This window comes from Salvelinus sp. IW2-2015, linkage group LG18 (assembly GCF_002910315.2).
Source record: "Salvelinus sp. IW2-2015 linkage group LG18, ASM291031v2, whole genome shotgun sequence".
NCBI lineage: Eukaryota > Metazoa > Chordata > Actinopteri > Salmoniformes > Salmonidae > Salvelinus > Salvelinus sp. IW2-2015.
In genome coordinates this window covers 8354802-8376848 of record NC_036858.1, presented here as the reverse complement: position 1 = coordinate 8376848, position 22047 = coordinate 8354802, and the positions used below count along the sequence as shown (strand labels likewise).

General features: G+C 41.4%; 1 protein-coding gene across 8 annotated transcripts in view; it reads left to right on the top strand.

The window, feature by feature from the left end:
- pemt (phosphatidylethanolamine N-methyltransferase) overlaps positions 1 to 22047 on the top strand; it is a 105223-nt gene that overhangs the window by 9815 nt on the left and 73361 nt on the right. For all 8 annotated transcript variants that reach the window (XM_024007973.2, XM_024007969.2, XM_024007972.2 and 5 more), the window contains exon 3: positions 20655 to 20770. In XM_024007973.2, the coding sequence (XP_023863741.1) occupies positions 20655 to 20770 (116 nt within the window). The remainder of the gene's footprint in view (positions 1 to 20654; positions 20771 to 22047) is intronic.

Sequence of the window (22047 nt, the reverse complement as noted above, 5' to 3'; positions counted from 1 at the left end):
TGGAAAAATGACTTGTGTCATGCACAAAGCAGATGTCCTAACCGACTTTCCAAAACTATAGTTTGTTAACAAGAAATTTGTGGAGTGGTTGAAAAACGAGTTTTAATGACTCCAAACTAAGTGCTATGTAAACTTCCAACTTCAACTGTAGCTGGTGCAGCGAAATGCTTTTGTACAATTTGCCGCCTACATTCCTGTAATATGAACCATTCAAATCAATAATTCCATAGTGTCCTATTGACCCACAACGGCTTTTCAAATGATGGTAGTCCAAAAAACTGCATCTATTGATTATCCCAGCTGATCGTCATCACGTATGGCTTACTATAATTTATGGCCTACACGACTTGCAAGGAGATGGGTATTGATTCAAATAGAGGTATACATTTTCCTATATACAAATTACATTCACATTGAGCAGCTCGCTCGCTGGCTCGAGGGTGTTTTTTTCCCTGGCTTGGAAATGACTCAAATTATAAAAACTGTTAGTAATTTGAACATGTAGGCTAATAATATGATATCAGTGCCCACACAAAATTGGACAGTGAACATAGTATTTACTATGGAGGGAGCGGAAAGTCCGTATTGCCCAGCGACAGCCCGCGAAACCTGAAGGTCTGTATGGAGGAGTGGGCCAAAATCCCTGCTGCAGTGTGTGCAAACCTGGTCAAGAACTACAGGAAACGTATGATATCTGTTAATTGGCAAACAAAAGGGGGTGTACATTTATTTCTTTTTCCTGTTACCAAATATTAAGTTCTGCTTTTCTGATGTATCAAATACTTATGTCACGCAATAAAATGTCACGCAATAAAATGCATGTGATTTTCTGGATTTTTGTTTTAGATTCCGTCTCTCACAGTTGAAGTGTACCTATGATAAAAATTACAGACCTCTACATGCTTTGTAAGTAGGAAAACCTGCAAAATCGGCAGTGTATCAAATACTTGTTCTCCYCACTGTATATGAGAGAGAGAGAGCTCCCTGCGTGTGAAGTCTAACCTATACATATGGTACTGTAGAGACCTCTGTCCAAATGGACACACAAACTCCTCATTCCCCATTAACTGAACGGCCTTCCACAGCCTCACTGAATTATCTCCAGCGTTGCTTAGCAGAGGGAGACCTTTTCCATCACTCTTCTCTTCTTCCCTTTCTTCCATCCATGTTCTTCAAGTACATTGTATMTTTTCTTCTGTTCCCTGCAGATGGTAGGAACTGAGGTAGCGAGTTAAAATGCATTGTGAGTCATATTCGCCAATATAGCCTAGTTTAAAAAGTCCTAAGATTTAAGGTACAGAGACAAATAAAGAGCATGTACTAAGTTATGTTGGGCAAGCTCCTTCTCTTTCTTGGAATGGTACAACCTGATCCGTGTATTTACATGGCTTTGGGTACAGCCTGTCTTGAGAAATCTCCATCCTTTCACCAATCCTGATTGCTATGTCATCAATCCACCATGGCCCGCTGTCACACAGACTCCGAGACAGATGAGTCTCTCATGGCGAGGGTGACGTTTGTGTGTGTGTGTGTGTCCACATTGTTGCGTGCATGCCTGTGTGTGTGCGAGTCTCTCCAGCCAGGGAACACTTGCGCCTCTCTGTTAAGCATGGGGGGGGGGCAGAACAGCGAAGGTACAGTAACACTGTGGTCCTTGTATCGTGCGGCGAGTCTTCTGGAGCCTTCTCGTCCTGCACGGCGGTGCTCGTTGCATAACGACTAATGAAGGTGAGCACAGAACGCTGTGTTCCCCCCTGAAACCAAGACTTGGAGAGATTTGTTCCCACTGACACCCCTTGTGCATCTCATACATAATTTAGATGCATGAAGACGCACCAATACACGTGAAATAAAAACATAATATACAAGCACAGAACACACATGTAAACGCATGGGCACACACACTCTCGCTCTCTAGCGAAGTCAGGACGTACCCAACCCCACCTAGCTATCACTGATGGCTGACCTTTATACACTGTGCAGGATGCACCATGTGTATGTTCAAGGCCTTCTCCTTCCCCACCCCCTGTCCCTACCACCAACAGCTGGGAGAATAGTCTGGCTGGTTCTCTGTGTGCTGAGCAGCGGTTGTACTATTCAGGGTTATGATATTCTTGGTGTACCACATCGAAGCTGTTTTGCTGATGTTCTTGTCTTAGCTCATCAAAGCAGCACGTTGAGCTCCTTTGTCTTGTCTCTATACCAGAGGGTTAGGGTTACTGTGAATGGAAGGTGATACACCGCAGCCGCACCGCCGTGGTAGGTGTGTGTGCGTGCGTGTTTCAAAGAATTATCACGGTTAGGCGAAGTGCCACTTATTTCTTAAAGAAACTACACTGAACAAAAATATACACGGAACATGTAAAGTGTTGGTCCCATGTTTCATGAGCTGAAATAAAAGATAACAGAAATGTTCCATACTCACAAAAAGCTTATTTCGCTTACGTTTTGTGCACATTTTTTTTTATACATCCCTGATAGTGAGCATTTCACCTTTGCCAAGATAATCCATCCACCTGACAGGTGTGGCATATTAAGAAGCTGATTAAAYGGCATGATCATTACACAGGTGCACCTTGTGCTGGGGACAATAAAAGTTGACTCTTAAATGTGCAGTTTTGTAACAGAACTCAATGCCACAGATATTTCAAGTTTTGAAAGAGCGTGCAATTTGCAATCTGACTACAGGAATGTCCACCAGAGCGGTTGCCAGAGAATTGAATGTTCATTTCTCTACCATAAGCCACCTCCAATCTTGTTTYAGAGAATTTGGCAGTACTTCCAACTGGCCTCACAACCGCAGACCACGTGTAACCACGCCTATGATTAAGAAGTTGGAGTTCTTATCTGTCTGCRTTAACAAGGACAACACACAGGTCTTTCCATCATTGTATGATTTTTTGTGTGCAAATGAACTCAAGTTTACGGACAGTATCAAATGTGATATAGCGAAGCACTTGAGTGTTTTGGGTGCGCAATTACACAGGTACTTTCCCGAAACGGATGACACAAAAAACTGGATTCATTATCCCTTTCATGCCCTGCCTCCAGTCCACTTATCGATATCTGAACAAGAGAGCCTCATCGAAATTGCAACAAGCGGTTCTGTGAAAAGAGAGTTTAATCAGAAACCACTGCCAGATTTCTGGATTGGGCTGCGCTCAGTGTATCCTGCCTTGGCAAAGCGTGCTGTTAAGGCACTGATGCCCTTTGCAACCACATACCTACAGTTGAAGTCGGAAGTTTACATACAACTTAGCCATATACATTTAAACTSAGTTTCCCACAATTCCTGACATTTAATCCTAATAAAAATTCCCTGTCTTAGGTCTGTTAGGATCACCACTTTATTTTAAGAATGTGAAATGTCAGAATAATAGTAGAGAGAATGATTTATTTCAGCTTTTATTTCTTTCATCACATTCCCAGTGGGTCAGAAGTTTACATACACTCAATTCGTTTTTGGTAGCATTGCCTTTAAATTGTTTAACTTGGGTCAAACGTTTCGGGTAGCCTTCCACAAGCTTCCCACAATAAGTTGGGTGAATTTTGGCCCTATTCTCCTGAAGAGCTGGTGTACACTGAGTCAGGTTAGTAGGCCTCCTTGCTCGCACACGCTTTTTCAGTTCTGCCAACAAATTTTATGGATTGAGGTAGGGCTTTGTGATGGCCAACCAATACCTTGACTTTGTTGTCCTTAAGCCATTTTGCCACAACTGGAAGTATGCTTGGGGTCATTGTCCATTTGGAAGACCCATTTGCGACCAAGCTTAACTTCCTACTGATGTCTTGAGATGTTGCTTCAATAGATCCACATAATTTTCCATCCTCATGAGCCATCTATTTTGTCAAGTGCACCAGTCCTCCTGCAGCAAAGCACCCCCACAACATGATGCTTGCCACCCCCGTGCTTCAGGGTTGGGAGGTGTTCTTCAGCTTGCAAGCACCCCCTTTTTCCTCCAAACATAACGATGGTCATTATGGCCAAACATTCTATTTTTGTTTCATCAGACCAAGAGGACATTTCTCAAAAAGTACAATCTTTGTCCCCATGTGCAGTTGCAAACCGTAGTCTGGCTTTTATGGCGTTTTGGAGCAGTGGCTTCTTTCCTTGCTGAGCAGCTTTCAGGTTATGTCGATTAGGACTTGTTTTACTGTGGATATAGATACTTTTGTACCCGTTCCTCCAGCGCATTTTCACAAGGTTTTGCTGCTGTTCTGGGATTGATTTGCACTTTTCGCACCAAAGTACGTTCATCTCTGAGGAGACAGAACGCGTCTCCTTCCTGAGCGGTATGATGGCTGTGTGGTCCCATGGTGATTATATTGCATACTACAGTTTGTTACAAATGAACGTGGTACCTTCAGTGGTTTTGGAAATTGCCTAACAAGGATGGAACCAGACTTGTGGAGGTCTACATTTTTTTTCTGAGGTCTTGGCTGATTTCTTTGATTTTCCCATGATGTCAAGCAAAGAGGCACTGAGTTTGAAGGAAGGCCTTGAAATACATCCACAGGTACACCTCCAATTGACTCAAATTGATGTCAATAGCCAGGACAGGCGTCTACACAGACCGGTGCTCTATAGCCAATCAGAACTACAGCACGCCTTTATACAAACAAGCCATTTGCCACACGGCCTGCCATCATGCACTTTGAACTGGACTGTGTTTACAGGCAGTTTGCAACAGCCTGATTTTAGATCAATTAGAAACTCATTTGCCAAAAGCCACAAAATACACCTGAATGGATTTCTGCAAATATGTAAACACCATGGGAGTCTTCTTACATTTGAACATTTTGCTGATTAACAATGGGGAATTGTAGCCTCCTCGTCCTTCTGCAGATTGCCTGCCAATGCATGCTTGTCCCTACCAAGCACCCAAGCTAACTGGCTAAAGTTGGCTATCCTGACACGCATGCGAGAACACTTCACTCTGACCATTTACTCGCCGTAGCAGAGCTGGTTAGGATGTTTACATGTAATCTATAGCGTTCTTGATTAACTATGACTTTTTTTGCTTACGTTTACTGACACTTGTCATATTCAGCGGGTGTTGCGCGTTCGTAAAAGTATCTTTAGTTCTGCGCTCTGACACACTTAGACAAGAGTGCTCTGAAATCAGAGTAGATAGCCAGTGTGAATTTGCAAACGYAAGAGATATCCTAACTGCATAAGTCGTTCAAGTTCTTGCTAGCTATCCAAATGACACCTGCATCTTTAGCTGTGTATAGTCACCAAAAAACAATGAGGGGAAAAAGTCAGTCACTCACCACTTCCTCCTAGCAGCTAGCTAGCTAGGCTCTGTGTTTTTAGCTTGCTACATAGATACGCTAGCCTATTAGCCACGTTATGACTGACTTGTGATCATTGCTCTTGCTAGTTTGATTGTATTGACAGTGTTAGTTACATTTGTCMGTTTTTGTCCAGAATTTTGAGTCATTGAACTGAAACAGTGCACCCCCGAATGGAGGCAGCAAACAATGTACCAGGCCAGCTGTGATTTACAACCTGATAGCAATATTTTTTGGACTACCAAGAAATGTATTGGTGAATTTATATTAATCATGCATTGAACTGCGTCTATCTATTCTTCCAACAATGCCTTAGTGTATGTCACGGAATGTTGAGTCAAACAGAACCTAATTTTTAAACCTCTTTATAAAGTTGGTTTTGTAGCATAAACTGTGAATTTGATATAGTTGACTAACTTCATGATTGTGTGTTTGTTTCATATCTGCAAAGTAGTTCAAACGCTTTTAGATCCACTTTAAACTTCAGGTCACCAATAACTTTGTGTGCTAAAATGCTTTTTGCAATGGGAAGTAATAGGTGTACATTTTGATTAGGAAATGTTTCATGGTTGTGTTCTTGTTTTCTTATGATTGGGACCTCCTGGCTTATTATGTCAGAGTTTATGGACTGCTTAGGCTGATTGAAAGACTGCTGTCTTTCCATCAGCCTTATGTAGTGGTGCCTGGAGAAGTGGGAGTACTCTAATTTTGCAAAAAAGTTCCCTGACGGCCCTCCCAGTGGAAGGGCACCCTGTGTGAAAAATTCGTTTTTTTTTCTTCAGATATTCCCTTTCAAAATTCTTAGTTAAAAAAATTATTATAATAATAATTTAACCAACACCTCAGACAATTTTTTCAATACCTGGTTTGCGTACCCATTGTTGCCTCAGTTAGCATTTACTGGTAGATATCATACGTTAAAATGCATTTTCTACCCTACCTGGCTACCAATGTAATTCTTCTGTGAGCTGCTCCATGYGTAATGTATAAGTCGTATACCTCCACTAAACTACTTTGATTCGCATCAGTAGGGATTAAGAAGTGAGTATAAGCAATGCCCACTGACAAAAAAAAGTGGGTATACGGCTTATACCTGCATATACCTTCCACTGCACCACTGGCCCTTTTTGTGTTTCGCAAAAAGTGCACTTCCCTACATGAGTGAGCTAGTATTACGCTTGCTGTCCTTTCAGAATCACGAACCTGTCACACACTGAAGGCCTATAGGTTCGCCACTGTGCAAACATGTCTATAATAGATATAAAGGCTGTTAAGATATTGTTTCAAGAAAGGAGTGTATATATTTGGCCTGGCAAAGCGGTTTTATGCTCTGACTGAATGGAAGCTGATAATTCTGACATGAAGAAATKACGAGTCTTCACTATGGAGACTGAGTCAAATGTTTCCGACGCCGAGACAAGACCTCGACACTCAATATGTAGTCTGGAGAGCGCTCTCTAGTACTTCAACACTGATTCTGTCCATAGCTGTATACCATATAGTTAAAAGCCTCTCCCAACTTCTCTCTGTTACTCGCCTGTTTTTCCTGCCCATCCCCCTCCTCTCTTCACTCTGTTTTTCGCCCTCTATTYTTCCCAACCCATTTCTTTCACAGTTCCTTAGTTTACATATCAAAGCAATCAGTGTTGGARGTTAATTCAATGAAACTGAACAAATTGATAGTTGTCTATTGGATAACATGCTGAAAGAAGTCATCTGTTTTTAAGGGCATGCCTTCAACACATTTGCAGAGACTGAGGATCTGCCCCAGGTTTTGCAGTTAGGAGGACAACATGACACGTTTATCTGGGCTGGTTATGTAAATRCACGCCCTTAACATGCATTATCAGCTGTTTATATAACGCTTTTATCTTTTAGACTCAGATGTAATATTGAAACACCTAAACAATATTGCCTTTGAGTGATTTCCCCCGTCAACTGGTTGATAACAATAACACTTGGCACACTAAATGTCATGAAAGCGGTCATAGTTTGTCGGAATTTGTTTTGTAGCAACTAATGGTATTCTTCTAATACTAGAGTAGAGAGTTTTGGGCTAGCAGCACCAAGCCCTGGTGGTCTCTGAAGTTTGCAGCCAGTTCTTCAGGTCTTTTTTGGTGGGTCACTCAGATCTTTTTTGCAAGTCATTCACATCTGTTGTTCAGAAAATCTTAACACAAGAAACAAATTCAGCGAAACTCTCACCATATAAGTAGAGACAAAGAGGTAGAGAAATATAAACCAACTTGAGAGGTTCTGACTGTGAGAGAACATTCTAGAATTCTATTGAATCGGTACAGCACGCGTCCTCTCTCTCTGTGAGAATAACCTAAAAGCATTCAAGTGGGGCTGCGGGAAAGGCGAAAATAAAAACTCAGACAGAGGCTATTCAATAGTTATTTTATATAATTTCAGAGAAAAGGGTAGAAAGGGTAGAGCTTCTTTTCACAAACATCTTACCCAACTTTTCTTTAGCCTATAAATGTCCACTGGCCTTCAATTGAAAGTAAGATATTCTGAGCACTTATCAAAATTGTGAATGTACAAGGAGGATTTGACATCTGTATAGGGTTTGTTTGAATACCCTTTGGCTGTTGCCTTAGTGNTTTGTTTGAATACCCTTTGGCTGTTGCCTTAGTGTATATAATTTGCTGAGTGCACAAAATATTAGGAACACCTTCCTAATATTGAGTTGCACCCCCTTTTGCCCCCAGAACCGCCTCAATTCGTCGGGGCATGGACTCTACAAGGTGTCGAAAGCATTTCACAGTTAGTACACTGTTGTAGTCAGACATGAGTTAGCTAGTACCACCATAGCTGCATCCAATATTTATTTGTGCCCCAGACATGAGACAAGTTTGTGTGTTCTAGCTGTGCAGAGAAGGGAAGTGAGCTCAGTGAGAGATTTCAGCGCTGGTCCTCAATGGCTGCGTCCATTTACCTCTAGTTTGTCGTTCTTTTTAATCAGTGATTTGATAATGACCTGAGTAACTAGGTGTGTGCACTCAAGGCAATCACTGTGACCATAATTAATCATTGCAGGGGAGAAATGATAGTTAGCAGGTCTGTGGTTCATGAGATTTGAGTTGTGCAGCAGCCCAGCCTCAAGGTCTGGACAGGACTGTGTGCCCGCCCTACCCTTTACTGTAGAATTTGCTTACGTTCCTCTGCAGTGGGCTCAGTCAGCCATGTTGACATTGAGGTAATGGCAGGGTCAGCCTGTCCCTCTTCTTCCTTCTTATCTCTCTGACTCTATGGCTAGCTGGTGGCGCTAACGTCAACCAGATTACTCAATACTTTTACTGATTACACTCTCTCTCACAACCTCTATTTCGTATCGTCTGAGATTCCCATAGATTGGAAAGCTGTCATCCCCCTCTTCAAAGGGGGAGACACTCTAGACCCAAACTGCTACAGACCTATATCTATGCTATCCTACCCTGCCTTTCTAAGGTCTTCAAAAGCCAAGTTAACAAACAGATTACCGACCATTTCGAATCACACCGTAACAACATTCTTATTGGCAGTCTCAACAGCCTTGGTTTCTCAAAATGATTGCCTCGCCTGGTTCACCAACTACTTCTCAGACAGTGCAGTGTGTCAAATCGGAGGGCCTGTTGTCCGGACCTCTGGCAGTCTCTATGGGGGTGCCACAGGGTTCAATTCTCGGGCCGACTCTCTTCTCTGTATACATCGATGATGTCGCTCTTGCTGCTGGTGATTCTCTGATCCACCTCTACGCAGACGACACCATTCTGTATACCTCTGGCCCTTCTTTGGACACTGTGTTAACTAACCTCCAGATGAGCTTCATGCCGTACAACTCTCCTTCCGTGGCCTCCAACTGCTCTTAAATGCAAGTAAAACTAAATGCATGCTCTTCAACCGATCGCTGCCCACACCCGCGCCGCGCGTCCAGCATCACTACTCTGGACTGTTCTGACTTAGAATATGTGGACAACTACAAATACCTAGGTGTCTGGTTAGACTGTAAACTCTCCTTCCAGACTCATATTAAGCATCGTGTCTTTGGCTATGCCTGGTTAATTGCTATGACATGCTATTCTATAAAATAATTTTCTCCGTAATTAATATTACCTGATTGAACTAATCATGTAAATATAATTAACTAGAGAGGGACACCACGAAATAATATTTATAGAGCTGTTATCTTCCGAATAAACTCTTAAAGATTTAGTAATATTTTACATCCATAGCAGTCACATTTAATCGTCATTTTTATTCAGTCTCATCTGAAAGTGGTAAATCCTTGGTTATCTGCAAGAATCCTGGCTAACAAGTTGAATCAGCAATACAAAATTGGGTTTAATTATTTATATTACTAAATACCTAACTAACACACAGAAACACACATACACAATTAAATCATAACTTGATCACATGGGAAGTGCCCGTCATAACGGAAAACGTCCCTAGCGGGCAGAATAGATATGACAGCTTGTTACACAAAGAAAAGGGGCGGGATTTTAGTGAAAGAGCGGGAGACTGGAACATAGGCGAAGCTGTGCTATCGTAAATACAGTATCTTATGCATTCTAAATTACCRCCCATTTGAAAAAGGAAAATGCAATAAATATTTACTCTGAGCTGCGCTTCAGTAGGTTGGTGGTAGATGGACGACCGTATCGCCAACCCGAGTCCTCTGTCCTTTGAAGAATGTCTCTGGTGGTCACTGGATTCGTTGGAGTAGCGTCGTGTGTAGTAGATGGGATACTCTGACTGTCCTTCCTAACCTGCGTTTGTAGCAGCTGTTGCTAACTCCGGCTAGGCGGTATCACTTCTGTAGTGAATACGAGTTCAAAGTTCATGCCATTTGCAACCAAAGTCCATGCTGATGTTGGCTTAGTTCTGTAGTTATTATCTGAACCATTCTGACATCGGATCGTCATCCTAGTGTCCCGGAACAGGAAGTTATATTTTTGTCAATGGCTTTTATAGTGGAGGGAGAGGGGTGTGTCTGAAAAGTTTATAACCCATGTCTCTTCACAGGGGCGGGCCCCTAGTTGAGCAGAAGCCCAAATTTATGAAAATCCAAATCTCTCATTTGGAAGCTAAAATTACATTTAATCTCTTCACAAATAATTTCATATTCAAACATTTGAATTGAACAACAATTCCATGTGAATCCGATACCTCTGACGTTTAGACTTTYCACAGTAGMGTTTATGTCATTCTATCATTGATGAGAATGTGTCAGAGGGCAACCGAACTGACATAATATACCTTAAGTACCACCGCATATGTTCAGTTGGTCGGATTACCAGAATATAGTTCATTCCCCCCCACTTTCTGATGTCCCCAGAATCTCTATGTTAACCAAGGAGTTTTCTTATGTCACATCAGTAGGGAAGAGAAAAAGGGGGAAAGAGGTATTTATGACTGTCATAAACCTACCCCCACTGCCAACGTCATGACAGGTGTATGTAAACTTCCGACTTCAACTGTACATATGAGATGAGTAATGCAAAATATGTAAACATTACATCACCCTAAAAGACCCTCTTCATTTATACAGTAGATGCTTAAAAGGCAACATACACTCTGTTACAGCATGCCTTTTCACCCACACAGCGCCCAAGACCTCACTAACACAATAGCATACAGACCCTTGTGGAGTTTTTGACATGACCTTTTTCGCTCATTCTCTGAGGTGAATGAGGAGGCTCGACGTAAGGTGGTGGGCGGCGGTGGTAGCATTGGAGTTATCAATCGGTGTTGAAGGAAAAACTATGTTTGCGAAAAACTGCAGTCAAACCTCTCTCCCATCCACCTTACACACTCACTACCATCACAGGTGCCTCACTCCTATGCCCATTTTAATAAGCAGCCTCTCAGGCCTTATGGTGGAAAATGCAACTGATGTACAGTAGAATGGGTGCCAGCCAATTAGCCAGCAGGGCCTAAAGACCCCTTTTCAAGCCTCTGATGTCTTATTGAGTGCCTGAGTTGGTCTGATGAGCCACAGCCCAGAACAATCAGCCAGACCATGAGTCAGCATGAATGAAAGGAGCTTAGCAGAACTAGCTGACAAAGGATAAGAAAAGAGGGGTGCGGGGGTGAAGGGATGAGAGGAGAAGCACAATATAATAAAAGGCTAGCAGGGAGATGTACTGAACATTTGGGCAGGTAAAAAATTATTCAATAATTGAAAAAAATATGTGTTTTACAGGGGGGAATAGAAAGGAAGTAAGATTACTTTTCATTTCAATGGAAAGAAGTGAAATAGAGGCGGGAGAAGGGCGAGGGAGCACATCATGAGAGGGAAGCAAAAAATGTGAAACAAAGTGAAGAGAAACATGATAGGGATTCTGCTTGAAGCCTCACATGTAATTGTCTGGTATTTAAGGTTCCACCTGTGCTCGTCTGAATSAATAGTTTGAATTCAGTATTTTCACTATAAAGCAACATTTGAGCAACTCTTCATCTTAGATGGTAGCTACTCCATGTCTTTCCATTGGCTGCCGACGTAACAATCTATTAATGTTATTATTGCCAAGGTTACTTTGTAACTACTTCAGACTGTCAAGTGGACCAGGGACATTGAGATTATTGTTGAATTTAATGGGACAATCTGCAGTTCAAACAAGATTGTGACCAACCCGCTGTTTTAGTATATGGATGGGGATGGAGAAATGTAAACACTCTCAAATTCATAGACAGTGCAATGAATGCAAGGACTGACTATCCATGAGATCAAAATGATAGTTTTAACCATGTTTTGAGACTATACAGTGTTTATTTAGATTTGAATTATTTACATGGGGTAAAACAAGCTTATATTTTGGGTTCTTATGGGATACAACAATTGATCTAAGCTCACAAGGCATTTATAAGTTATATTCTGCAATAATCAATACCATTTAATATACCATTCATTTTAAAGTCCAAAAATGCAATCACAATCACAAAATTATATTCTTATGAGCTGCTGCACCATACAGCCCTTTGCATATAATTGGGCCATCATGATCTTATCTTACATTTTAACTTAATTAGTTATATTTAGCCTAATGTATTAGCTTGGATGTTTAGCGTTCCTTTGGATATGACAGCTATGGAGCGTGCGTGTGTACACTCACATTTTTTGCAGCTACCTCTGAACCCAGCCACGCATGCACACACACCCACCCACAGKTTTTTTTCCCTGGCTCAAAAAGGGGCTTAAGTGGTGGGCGTGGCAGTGTCGTGGAAATAAGCGCGGTCAGCCCGTTGGCGTGGCTGAATTCGGTCCCGGGCAAGAACATTTGAGGCCCCCCATCGTGTTTTACTGCCAATTTCTTGCAATTAAAAAAATAAATATGGAGCTTAGAGAACTTTTGCAGCTTTTAAGCTAATTTCCTGCAAATCTACACATTTTACCATGGAGCTGAGATAAATGTAGCTGTTTGTTTTTTTAGCTAATTTCCTGCAATTCTATGCATTTGCCATGGCAAACATTACCACAAAACCAATACTCCTGAAGTAGTTTGTCTAGCTTCTATTTTAGTGATTTGTTAGTTCTCAAATATGTATTATAAAAAAATATATAGGTCCATTATCTCTTCGACATACTTTAAATCTGGTTTAAGTTGTTTTAAGATTACACTTAAAGCATTGTTTCCATCCCGAAATTCATTAAAGTAATAAAAAAAATATGTTTTTGTTTTTCACTGTTGGGACTTGCCCAATACTTTTCTATGCAGAAAATACCTACACACACACACACACACCATCCTAAGCCTGAAGAACTCCAGAGCTTTATCACTATTTGCCCTGGTTGTGAACATCCCCACCAGACACAATTGGTAGCTAGCTAGATGGAGCTCGCAGAGGGTATTTTCAGTGAGTGTATTTCGCAAGTGATTAGTTTGCATACACCACTGACTGGCTGTGGCTAAAATTAGCCTAGCTATCTAGCATCTGCATTGTCTGCATTGAGTTGTCTGGAGAGCTTGTTTTCCCTCCCATTTCGAAATGGCCAACAAAATCTCACAGGATCCCCAGACCTAGTGCCGTTGACATAGTCTCCAACATCCCAGACCTATGTGACCCTCTGTGTCCTCGGGAGTTAAGGTCATTGAGCTGGATGAAAGCGGTAGATCTCCATGTTTCTATCTAACTGATGATCATGGGGGATTAAGCTACCTGCCGAGCTCGAGTTTCTGACAAATCAGAATTAAGCTTACCTTAACCCAACTTTGTTTTCGGTTCACCCATATTAATTCCTCCATGACCGACATTTCAAGCTTAATCACAAAAACGTCTGTGCATCACCTACAGTGGTTGCTCCACTAAAAGTTTTGCGATGATGCCGCCAGACTCACATTAAGCATCTCCAATACAAAGTTAAATCTAGATTCGGCTTCCAATTTCGCAACAAAGCCTCCCTCGCTCATGCTGCCAAACTTACCCTCGTAAAACTGACTATCCTACTGATCCTTGACTTCGGCGATGTCATTTACAAATTAGCCTCCAACACTCTACTCAGCAAATTGGATGCAGTCTATCACAGTGCCATCAGTTTTGTCACTAAAGCCCCATATACTACCCACCACTGCGACCTGTATGCTCTCGTTGGCTGGTCCTCGCTACATATTCGTTGCGAAACCCACAGGCTCCAGGTCATCTAYAAGTCTTTGCTAAGTCTCCGCCTTATCTCAGCTCACTAATCACCATAGCAATACCCACCCGTAGCACGCGCTCAGGCAGGTATATTTCACTGGTCATCYGCAAAGCCAACACCYCCTTTTGCCGCCTTTCCTTCCAGTTCTCTGCTGCCAATGAACGAATTGCAAAAATCACTGAAGTTGGAGATTTWTATCTCCCTCACTAACTTTAAGCGTCAGCTGTCAGTGCAGCTTACCGATCGCTGCAGCTGTGCACAGCCCATCTGGAAATAGCCCATCCAACCATCTACCTACCTCATCCCCATATTTGTTTTGTTTTAGTTTTTCTGCTYTTTTGCACACCAGTATTTCTACTTGCACATTCTCATCTGCACATATATCACTCCAGTGTAAATTGCTAAATTGTAATTACTTCGCCACTATTGGCCTATTTATTGCCTTACCTCCTTACTTCATTTGCACACACTGTATACAGATTTTTCTATTGTGTTTTTGACTGTACGTTTGTTTATACCATGTGTAACTTTGTGTCTTTGTTTTTGTCGCACTGCTTTGCTTTATCTTGGCCAGGTCGCAGTTGTAAATGAGAACTTGTTCTCAACTGGCCTACCTGGTTAAATAAAGGTGAAATAAAAAACCAGCTTCACCTGGAATGCTTTTCCAACAGTCTTGAAGGAGTTCCCACAAATGCTGAACTTTTGTTGGCTGATTGTTCTTGGACCACTCTGCGGTCCAACTCATCCCAAACCATCTCAATTTGGTTGAGGTCGGGGGATTGTGGAGGCCAGGTCATCTGATGCAGCACTCCATCACTCTCCTTCTTGGTCAAATAGCCCTTCCACAGCCTGGAGGTGTGTTGGGTCATTGTCCTGTTGAAAAACAAATGATAGTCACACTAAGCCTAAACCAGATGGKATGGCGTATCGCTGCMGAAATCTGTGGTTGCCATGCTGGTTAAGTGTGCCTTGAATTCTAAATAAATCACAGACAGTGTCACCAGCAAAGCACCCCCACACTATAACACCTCCTCCATGCTTTACGGTGGGAAATACACATGCAGAGATCATCCGTTCACCCACACCGCGTCTCACAAAGACACGGCAGTTGGAACCAAAAATCTCAAATTTGGACTCCAGACCAAATGACACATTTCCACCGGTCTAATGTCCATTGCTCTTGTTTCTTGGCCCAAGTAAGTCTCTTCTTATTGGTGTCCTTTAGCATTGGTTTCTTTTCAGCAATTCGACCATGAACAGTTGATGTTAAGATGTGTCTGTTACTTGAACTCTGAAGCATTTATTTGGGCTGCAATAGGCTGGTAACTCTAACGAACTTATCCTCTGCAGCAGAGTTAACTCTGGGTCTTCCTTTCCTGTRGCGGTCCTCATGAGAGCCAGTTTCATCATAGCGCTTGATGGTTTTTGCAACTGCACTTGAAGAAACCTTCAAAGTTCTTGAAATGTTCAGCATTGATTGACCTTCATGTCTTAAAGTAATCATGGACTGTCATTTTCTCTTTGCTTAGTTGAGCTGTTCTTGCCAAATATGGACTTGGTCTTTTACCAAATAGGCCCATCTTCTGTATACCCCCCTACCTTGTCACAACACAACTGATTGGCTCAAACGCATTAAGAAGTTAGGAAATTCCAAAAATGAACTTTTAACAAGGCACACCTGTTAATTGAAATGCATTCCAGGTGACTACCTCATGAAGATGGTTGAGAGAATGCCAAGAGTGTGCAAAGCTGTCATCAAGGCAAAGGGTGGCTACTTTAAGAATATCAAATTATTTGTTTAACACTTTTTTGGTTACTACATGATTCCATGTGATATCTTCACTATATTCTACAATGCAGAAAATAGTACAAATAAAGAAAAACCCTTGAATGAGTAGGTGTGTCCATACTTTTGACCGGTAGTGTATATTTAGAATAAAAGTGCTTTAGATTCATGATTTCACTCTTGATTTAAAATGATTATGGATGGATGGATTACCGATTTGATAGTCTCGATCTCCTGCTCAAGTTATGCAATGTTTGTCTCCATAGCTGATTCATCCTCACGATAGCCAGTGGAGTCAGACTGAAGGAGCACAAACAACGGTTTGCATGGAAACCATTGCTGCTGGTTTTGTAGCGTTGAATTTCAATATAGGATTCAGCCCTTCTGTCTCGTCGAGTGGGGATAAGGTCACCTCTCTCTCTGTGTGTGTTTCATAACCATTTTGTCTACAATTCTAAACTCTGGCTTTTCTCTGCAGCCTACATGTATTATTTTCCCCAAGGCTTTGACTAGTCAGGGCTGCGTACTGTAGAATAGGTAGCCAAGTTTAAGGGCGTTGGGCCAGTAACTGAAAGGTCTCTAGTTCGAATCCCTGAACTGACTAGGTGAAAARCCTGTSTKTGCCCYTGAGCAAGGCAATTAACCCTAGTTGTTCCTGTAAGTTGCTCTGAATAAGAGCTTCTGCTAAATGACTGAAATATAAATGTCTAGTGGAACAAAGGCCACGGTGTGCTATAGATGAGGTTCACCTTGACAGGGGAGAAGGTGTTAGTATCGCTTTTTTAGACAGACAAGACAGTAATGGTTTTGTCTTTTGTTTGTTTAGTTATATCAACTGTGAATCTAGACTAACTGTCGTAGGCTGACATTTCTGGTATAGTCTGTGTGATCGGATGAGATAGGATCTAATCGAAGATCTAAGACAGATGCACTCATTTGAATCATGTGTGCATTACTGAAATGGTTCAACAGTAAATAGCATAGCTGTAGGAGGAGAGGAGGAGTTCTAATGTGTAGCCTGTTATGCATGTGATTAGGGCATGTTCTGTTTCCCTGGGCTGGGGACAGGGACGGAGCGCGGCCGTGCATTAATACGGGGCATGAATCTCATGTGGCGATTAGGCTGGTTCTAGGGCCCTGTCAGAGAACCGGGCCCCGGGGGACTGAGCCTGCACCCACTAAGACACTCAGTACCTCTGTAATAGAGCCCACACAAACACATTTATGAGCTCCTAATGCATCATATCAGAGACGAGCCAGGACCTTGTTGTCAGAAATACACCCGTGGTAAGTAACTGGATGGAGTGGCCTATCCAGGCTGTTACCTAAGCCTTGATTGAATCTGTGAATGGTGCTGGCACAGAATGCATTCACACAGTGTGGTAATGCTTTGATCTACCTGTGTATTTATAGTACCTCCTGTCATAAAGCATATACGGTASAGTTAACTGCCAAAATAATGGAAACACTTAGTAATTGAGGGATACAAAAGGAATTAAAGGCAGGTACTTCCATACATATGTGGTTCCTGAGTTAATTAAGCAATTAACATCCCATTATGCTTAGGGTCATGTATAAAATTGCTGGGCAGGGCATTATTTTGKATACCATGGCTATTCCCCCATAGGATGACAATGCCCCYATCCACAGGGCACGAGTGGTCACTGAATGGTTTGATGAGGATATAAACTCATTTGATCACTTATGGGGTATTCTGGAGCGKTGCCTGAGAACGAACACCACATGATGGAATTTCTCGTGGAAGTATGGTGTGGCATCGCTCCGATAGAGTTCCAGACACAAGGTGCAAATACTCTGTAATGTCAAAGTGAAAGAAAATTATAACATTGTTTAAAGATGAATGAAAAATGAAATGCTAATATACCTTGATTAGATAAGTATTCACCCCCCGAGTCAATACATGTTAGAAATACCAATAACAGTCTTCTTGGGTAAGTCTCATAAGATACCTGTGTTGTGCAATATTTGCCGATTTTTATTATTTTCATAATTCTTCAAGCTCTGTCAAGGTGTTGGGGATCATGGCTAAACAGCCGTTTTAAAGTCTTGCCAGAGATTTTCAGACAGATTTAAGTCAAAACTGTGACTTGGCCACTCTGGAACATTCACTGTCTTCTTGGTAAGCAACTCCAGTGTAGATTTGGCCTTGTGTTGTAGGTTATTGTCCTGCAGAAAGGTGAATTCCTCTTTCAGTGTCTGGTGGAAAGCAGACTGACGCATGTTTTCCTCTGGGATTTTGCCTGTGCTAAGCTCCATCCCATGTCTTTTCATCCTGAAAAATCCCCAGTCTTTGCCGATGTCAAGCATACCCATACCATGATGCAGCCACCACCATGCTTGAAATAAGGAGGTAGTTACTCAGTGATGTGTTGTGTTGGATTTGCCGCTAACATAAGGCTTTGCACTTAGGCCTAAAAGTGTATTATTATTATTTTTTATTTTTATTTTTTATTTTATTCAATTACTTTAGTACTTTACTTTAGTGCCTTATTGCATACATACAGGGCCTTCAGAAAGATTTACCCATTGACTTTTTCCCACATTTTGTGTTAGAGCCTGACTTTAAAATGGATTACATCAAGATTTTATTTTATCACTGGCCTACAACCAATACCCCATATTGTCAAAGTGGACTTATGTTCTACACTATTGTAGTTACTCTACAATGTTAACCTAATTGACAGCGTGAAAAGAAGGAAGCCTGTACAGAATAAAAATATCCTATAAGACACTAAAGTAAAACTGCAAATAATGTGGCCATTTKTTAAATTTAAGTCCTGAATACAAAGCGTTATTTTGGGACAAATCCAACAGAACACATCACTAAGTACCACTTCATATTTTCCAGCATGAAGGTGGCTGCATCATGTTATGGGTTTGCACATTTTTACTCCCTTTTTCTCCCAATCTTGTGATTACATTCTTGTCTCATCGCTGCAACTCCCCAATGGGCTCGGGAGAGGAGAAGGYCGAGTCATGCGCCCTCCAAAACATGAAGCCAGCTGCACCAATGTGTTGGAGGAAACCCYGTTCAACTGAAGACTGAAGACCMTCACAAGGAGTCGCTAGAGTGCGATGAACCAARTAATGGCCCCCCGGCCAAACCCTCCCCTAACCCGGACGACCCTGGGCCAATTGTGCRCCGCTCTATGGGACTCGCGATCACGGCCGTTAATGACATAGCCTGTGATCGAACGCCCAAACACTGCGATGCAGTGCCTTAGACTGCGACTAGGGAGTTTATGATAAAAAGAAACGGAATAGGCAAACTCCTGGAGGAAAACCTATTTCAGTCTGCTTTCCAACAGACACTGGGATACAAATTCCCCTTTCAGTAGGACAACAAAGTGTGAATAAAYCCAAGGGGTATGAATACTTTTGCAAGGCACAGTAGTTTCAGTGCCAATGAGTTTTGAAGTACTTTCTGAATTCCTCTTCAGAAGAGTGCAGAGAGAGGTGACACTGATATTGCACAGCTGAGGAACATGCTTCCTGAGAGTATTATTTTTCATATTGCAAGAAAATATACTTAAATATACTTTTTTGAAAGTATACTTAACTTACATGTCCACAAAACATATTTGAAGCATACTCAAAACAATGCATGTGCACAAACATTGGCATATTCCCCAGCATCATTTTCTGCAGTTTAAGTTTTGATTTATAATATGATATTGTTTCTCATATTTAGCTTATTCAAATCTTTTGATGTTCATTTTAGAACTGAATAATGTAGTACTTTTAATTACATATACATTCCACTTTTTTTTTTTATGATCATTTATTACCAAAAATGTATGTGAACAACTAAAGTGTGAAATCCCAATGGTGCATATATCTCAAAAGTGTTAATTGTAAATTGCTGCTCCAGCCACAACTGCTTTGTAAATAGCATGTTAACATTGGCTGAGAAGATACCTTGGTCAATCAAGGTAACCTTTACATGGCTCAATACAGTAGCTAATGTGGTTAATGAGTAGAAGTGGTATTTGTAGAAGTATACATTATAAATACACTTTTTTTTGTGAAGAAAATACAGGAATTCTGATTCAAATACCATTTTAGTATATTTCTAATTTATAAGTTGTATTTCATATTATATTTGTTTTGCTCCTTATCTAATATAATAACAATAAACTTAAGTACAAAAAAGTGTCTMAATTTAGATCATTTTATATGWATTTAATATACTTAAATGCTAATAAAATTAACATTAAATGCATTAAATGTATTTAAAATGGTTCCAATTTAGGTAATTTTAAATATACTTAAACTATGCTCTAACATGTATTGACTCAGTGGTGGGAATACTTATGTAAATGGTTTATTTCTGTGTTTCATTTTAAATAATTTCGCAAAAATGTCTAAACATTCACTTTGTCATTATGGGGTATTGTGTGCAGATGGGTGAGAATTTGTTGATCCTTTTTGAATTCGGGCTGAAACGCAACAAAATGTGGAATAAATCAAGGGGTATAAATACTTTCTGAAGGAACTGTAATTGTTCAGCCCGAGTGATTGTTTTGCTTTGACAAAGTCATTTCTGAAGWTATTTATTTATCTTATGTTTTGTGTTGGAAAACTAACTGTCGAGCATAACACGTCAACCCTGTGGCCCATAGATGTGCTAGACATGTTTTAAGCTTGCATACAATTGCCACTCCCTGTTGTACACAACACTCTTCCATTCCCCCTGTCACAAGGGGATTCATGGCAGATTTATTAAGATGACATTGTCCACCCTCTTACGGTCAACCCACTCACTTTAATTGTCACCTTTTTTATTGTCATTTTTTATTTAATCTCTGGAGATGGGAAAACTTTTTATAACAATGTTGAAATAAATAGTTATTTTAGTTATATTACATATTTAGTTATATTACATGACCAAAAAGGCACTTTATTCATGAAATAAAAATTGTGTTGCAGGTGGCGCGTTGGGAGCATCGTACGAGAGGTCTGACCAGACTGTTTGGGGGTCCCTATCTGGCCTGCTACTGCCTAGGTACCCTCATCATCCTCCTCAATGTCTACCGCAGCCACAGGTTGGTGCCCATCTCTCTGCGCTCTCTGCCTCTCTGCGCTTGCTCTTTCTGCGCTCTCTCTTGCTCGCTTTCTCTAGCTCTCGCTCTCTCTCTGCACTCGCTCGCTCGCTCTCTCTAGCTCTCTCTCGCTCGCTCTCTCTGCACTCTCTCGCTCTCTCTCTGTGCTCTCTCTCTGCCACTCTCTCTCTGTGCTCTCTCTCTGCGCTTTCTCTCGCTCTCTCTCTCTGTGCTTTCTCTCGCTCTCTCTCTGCGCTCTCTCGCTCTCTCTCTCTCTCTGCGCTCTCGCTCGCTCGCTTTCTCTCTCCCTCCCTCCAGGTGATTGTTATCCTCCTTGTTTACTTTAAAGACAGGGAGGGGGGTGGTTACTTGCGTTTGTGTGTGTGTGTGAGTGGTAGTAGATCAAGGTTATGTTGTATTTATCTCTGATAGTGAAGGGAAAAACAGCCTTCTCCTTCGTCACACTCTTCGCACTTCAATTTCCGCTGTGACCAGTCATGTCAAATCCACCCTATGGTCAGTGTTATGGCGGAAGGCTGTACAACCGTAACTTTTTGTACTGGAGACCTGTAACTGCCGCAGAATTTCCGTCGTGGTGATGCACATTTGAGTTCTAWATCACTGTATATTTCTGAAGTATGTTGGAGTACAAGTGTAGCTCAAGGTTATGGCTCCCAAGACAAAGTGATCTTAAGTTATAGCTAATACCATATCTGTCTTTTTCAAGTATCACATGAAACATAGTATTAGCACAAAGTGTAGAGACTTTTAGGGGTTTCCCCAAGAAGTGACTAACTGTCTATTCTCGTTTTCCAAATCATTCGCATAGTTGGCCATTTAATGATTGAAGTGGAAAATGCTCTTTGGAAAATATACAACTTTCATTTAAATGAATGGACCTCTCAGCTCCTCTCCATATTTGGACAGAATGACCAACAGTTTACTGCTTTTGGTATTTTCCTGTTTGTGTTTGTGAGGAGTAACTTTCCATTCATAGAGAGCTACTTGTCTGACTTACTCCATCAGTTTAGACAGACCCATTTTTACATTAGTGAAACTAAATGTTGCACAAGTTACTTCTAGTTTCCTGGAATGGATGGCTTTCCCACCCCAAGACTGTCCTTGCACTAACCTGGTCGTTAGGGGTGGAGGGTGTGCCCCTTTTCCAATTAGGCAGAGCTGGTTTTGAAAAACGTATTCAGAAAGTACCCAACACCAATTTATCTGACAGTTTCAATTTCCAGCCTCCACCCTCCCATCTCTCCCTGTCTGGTAGCCCA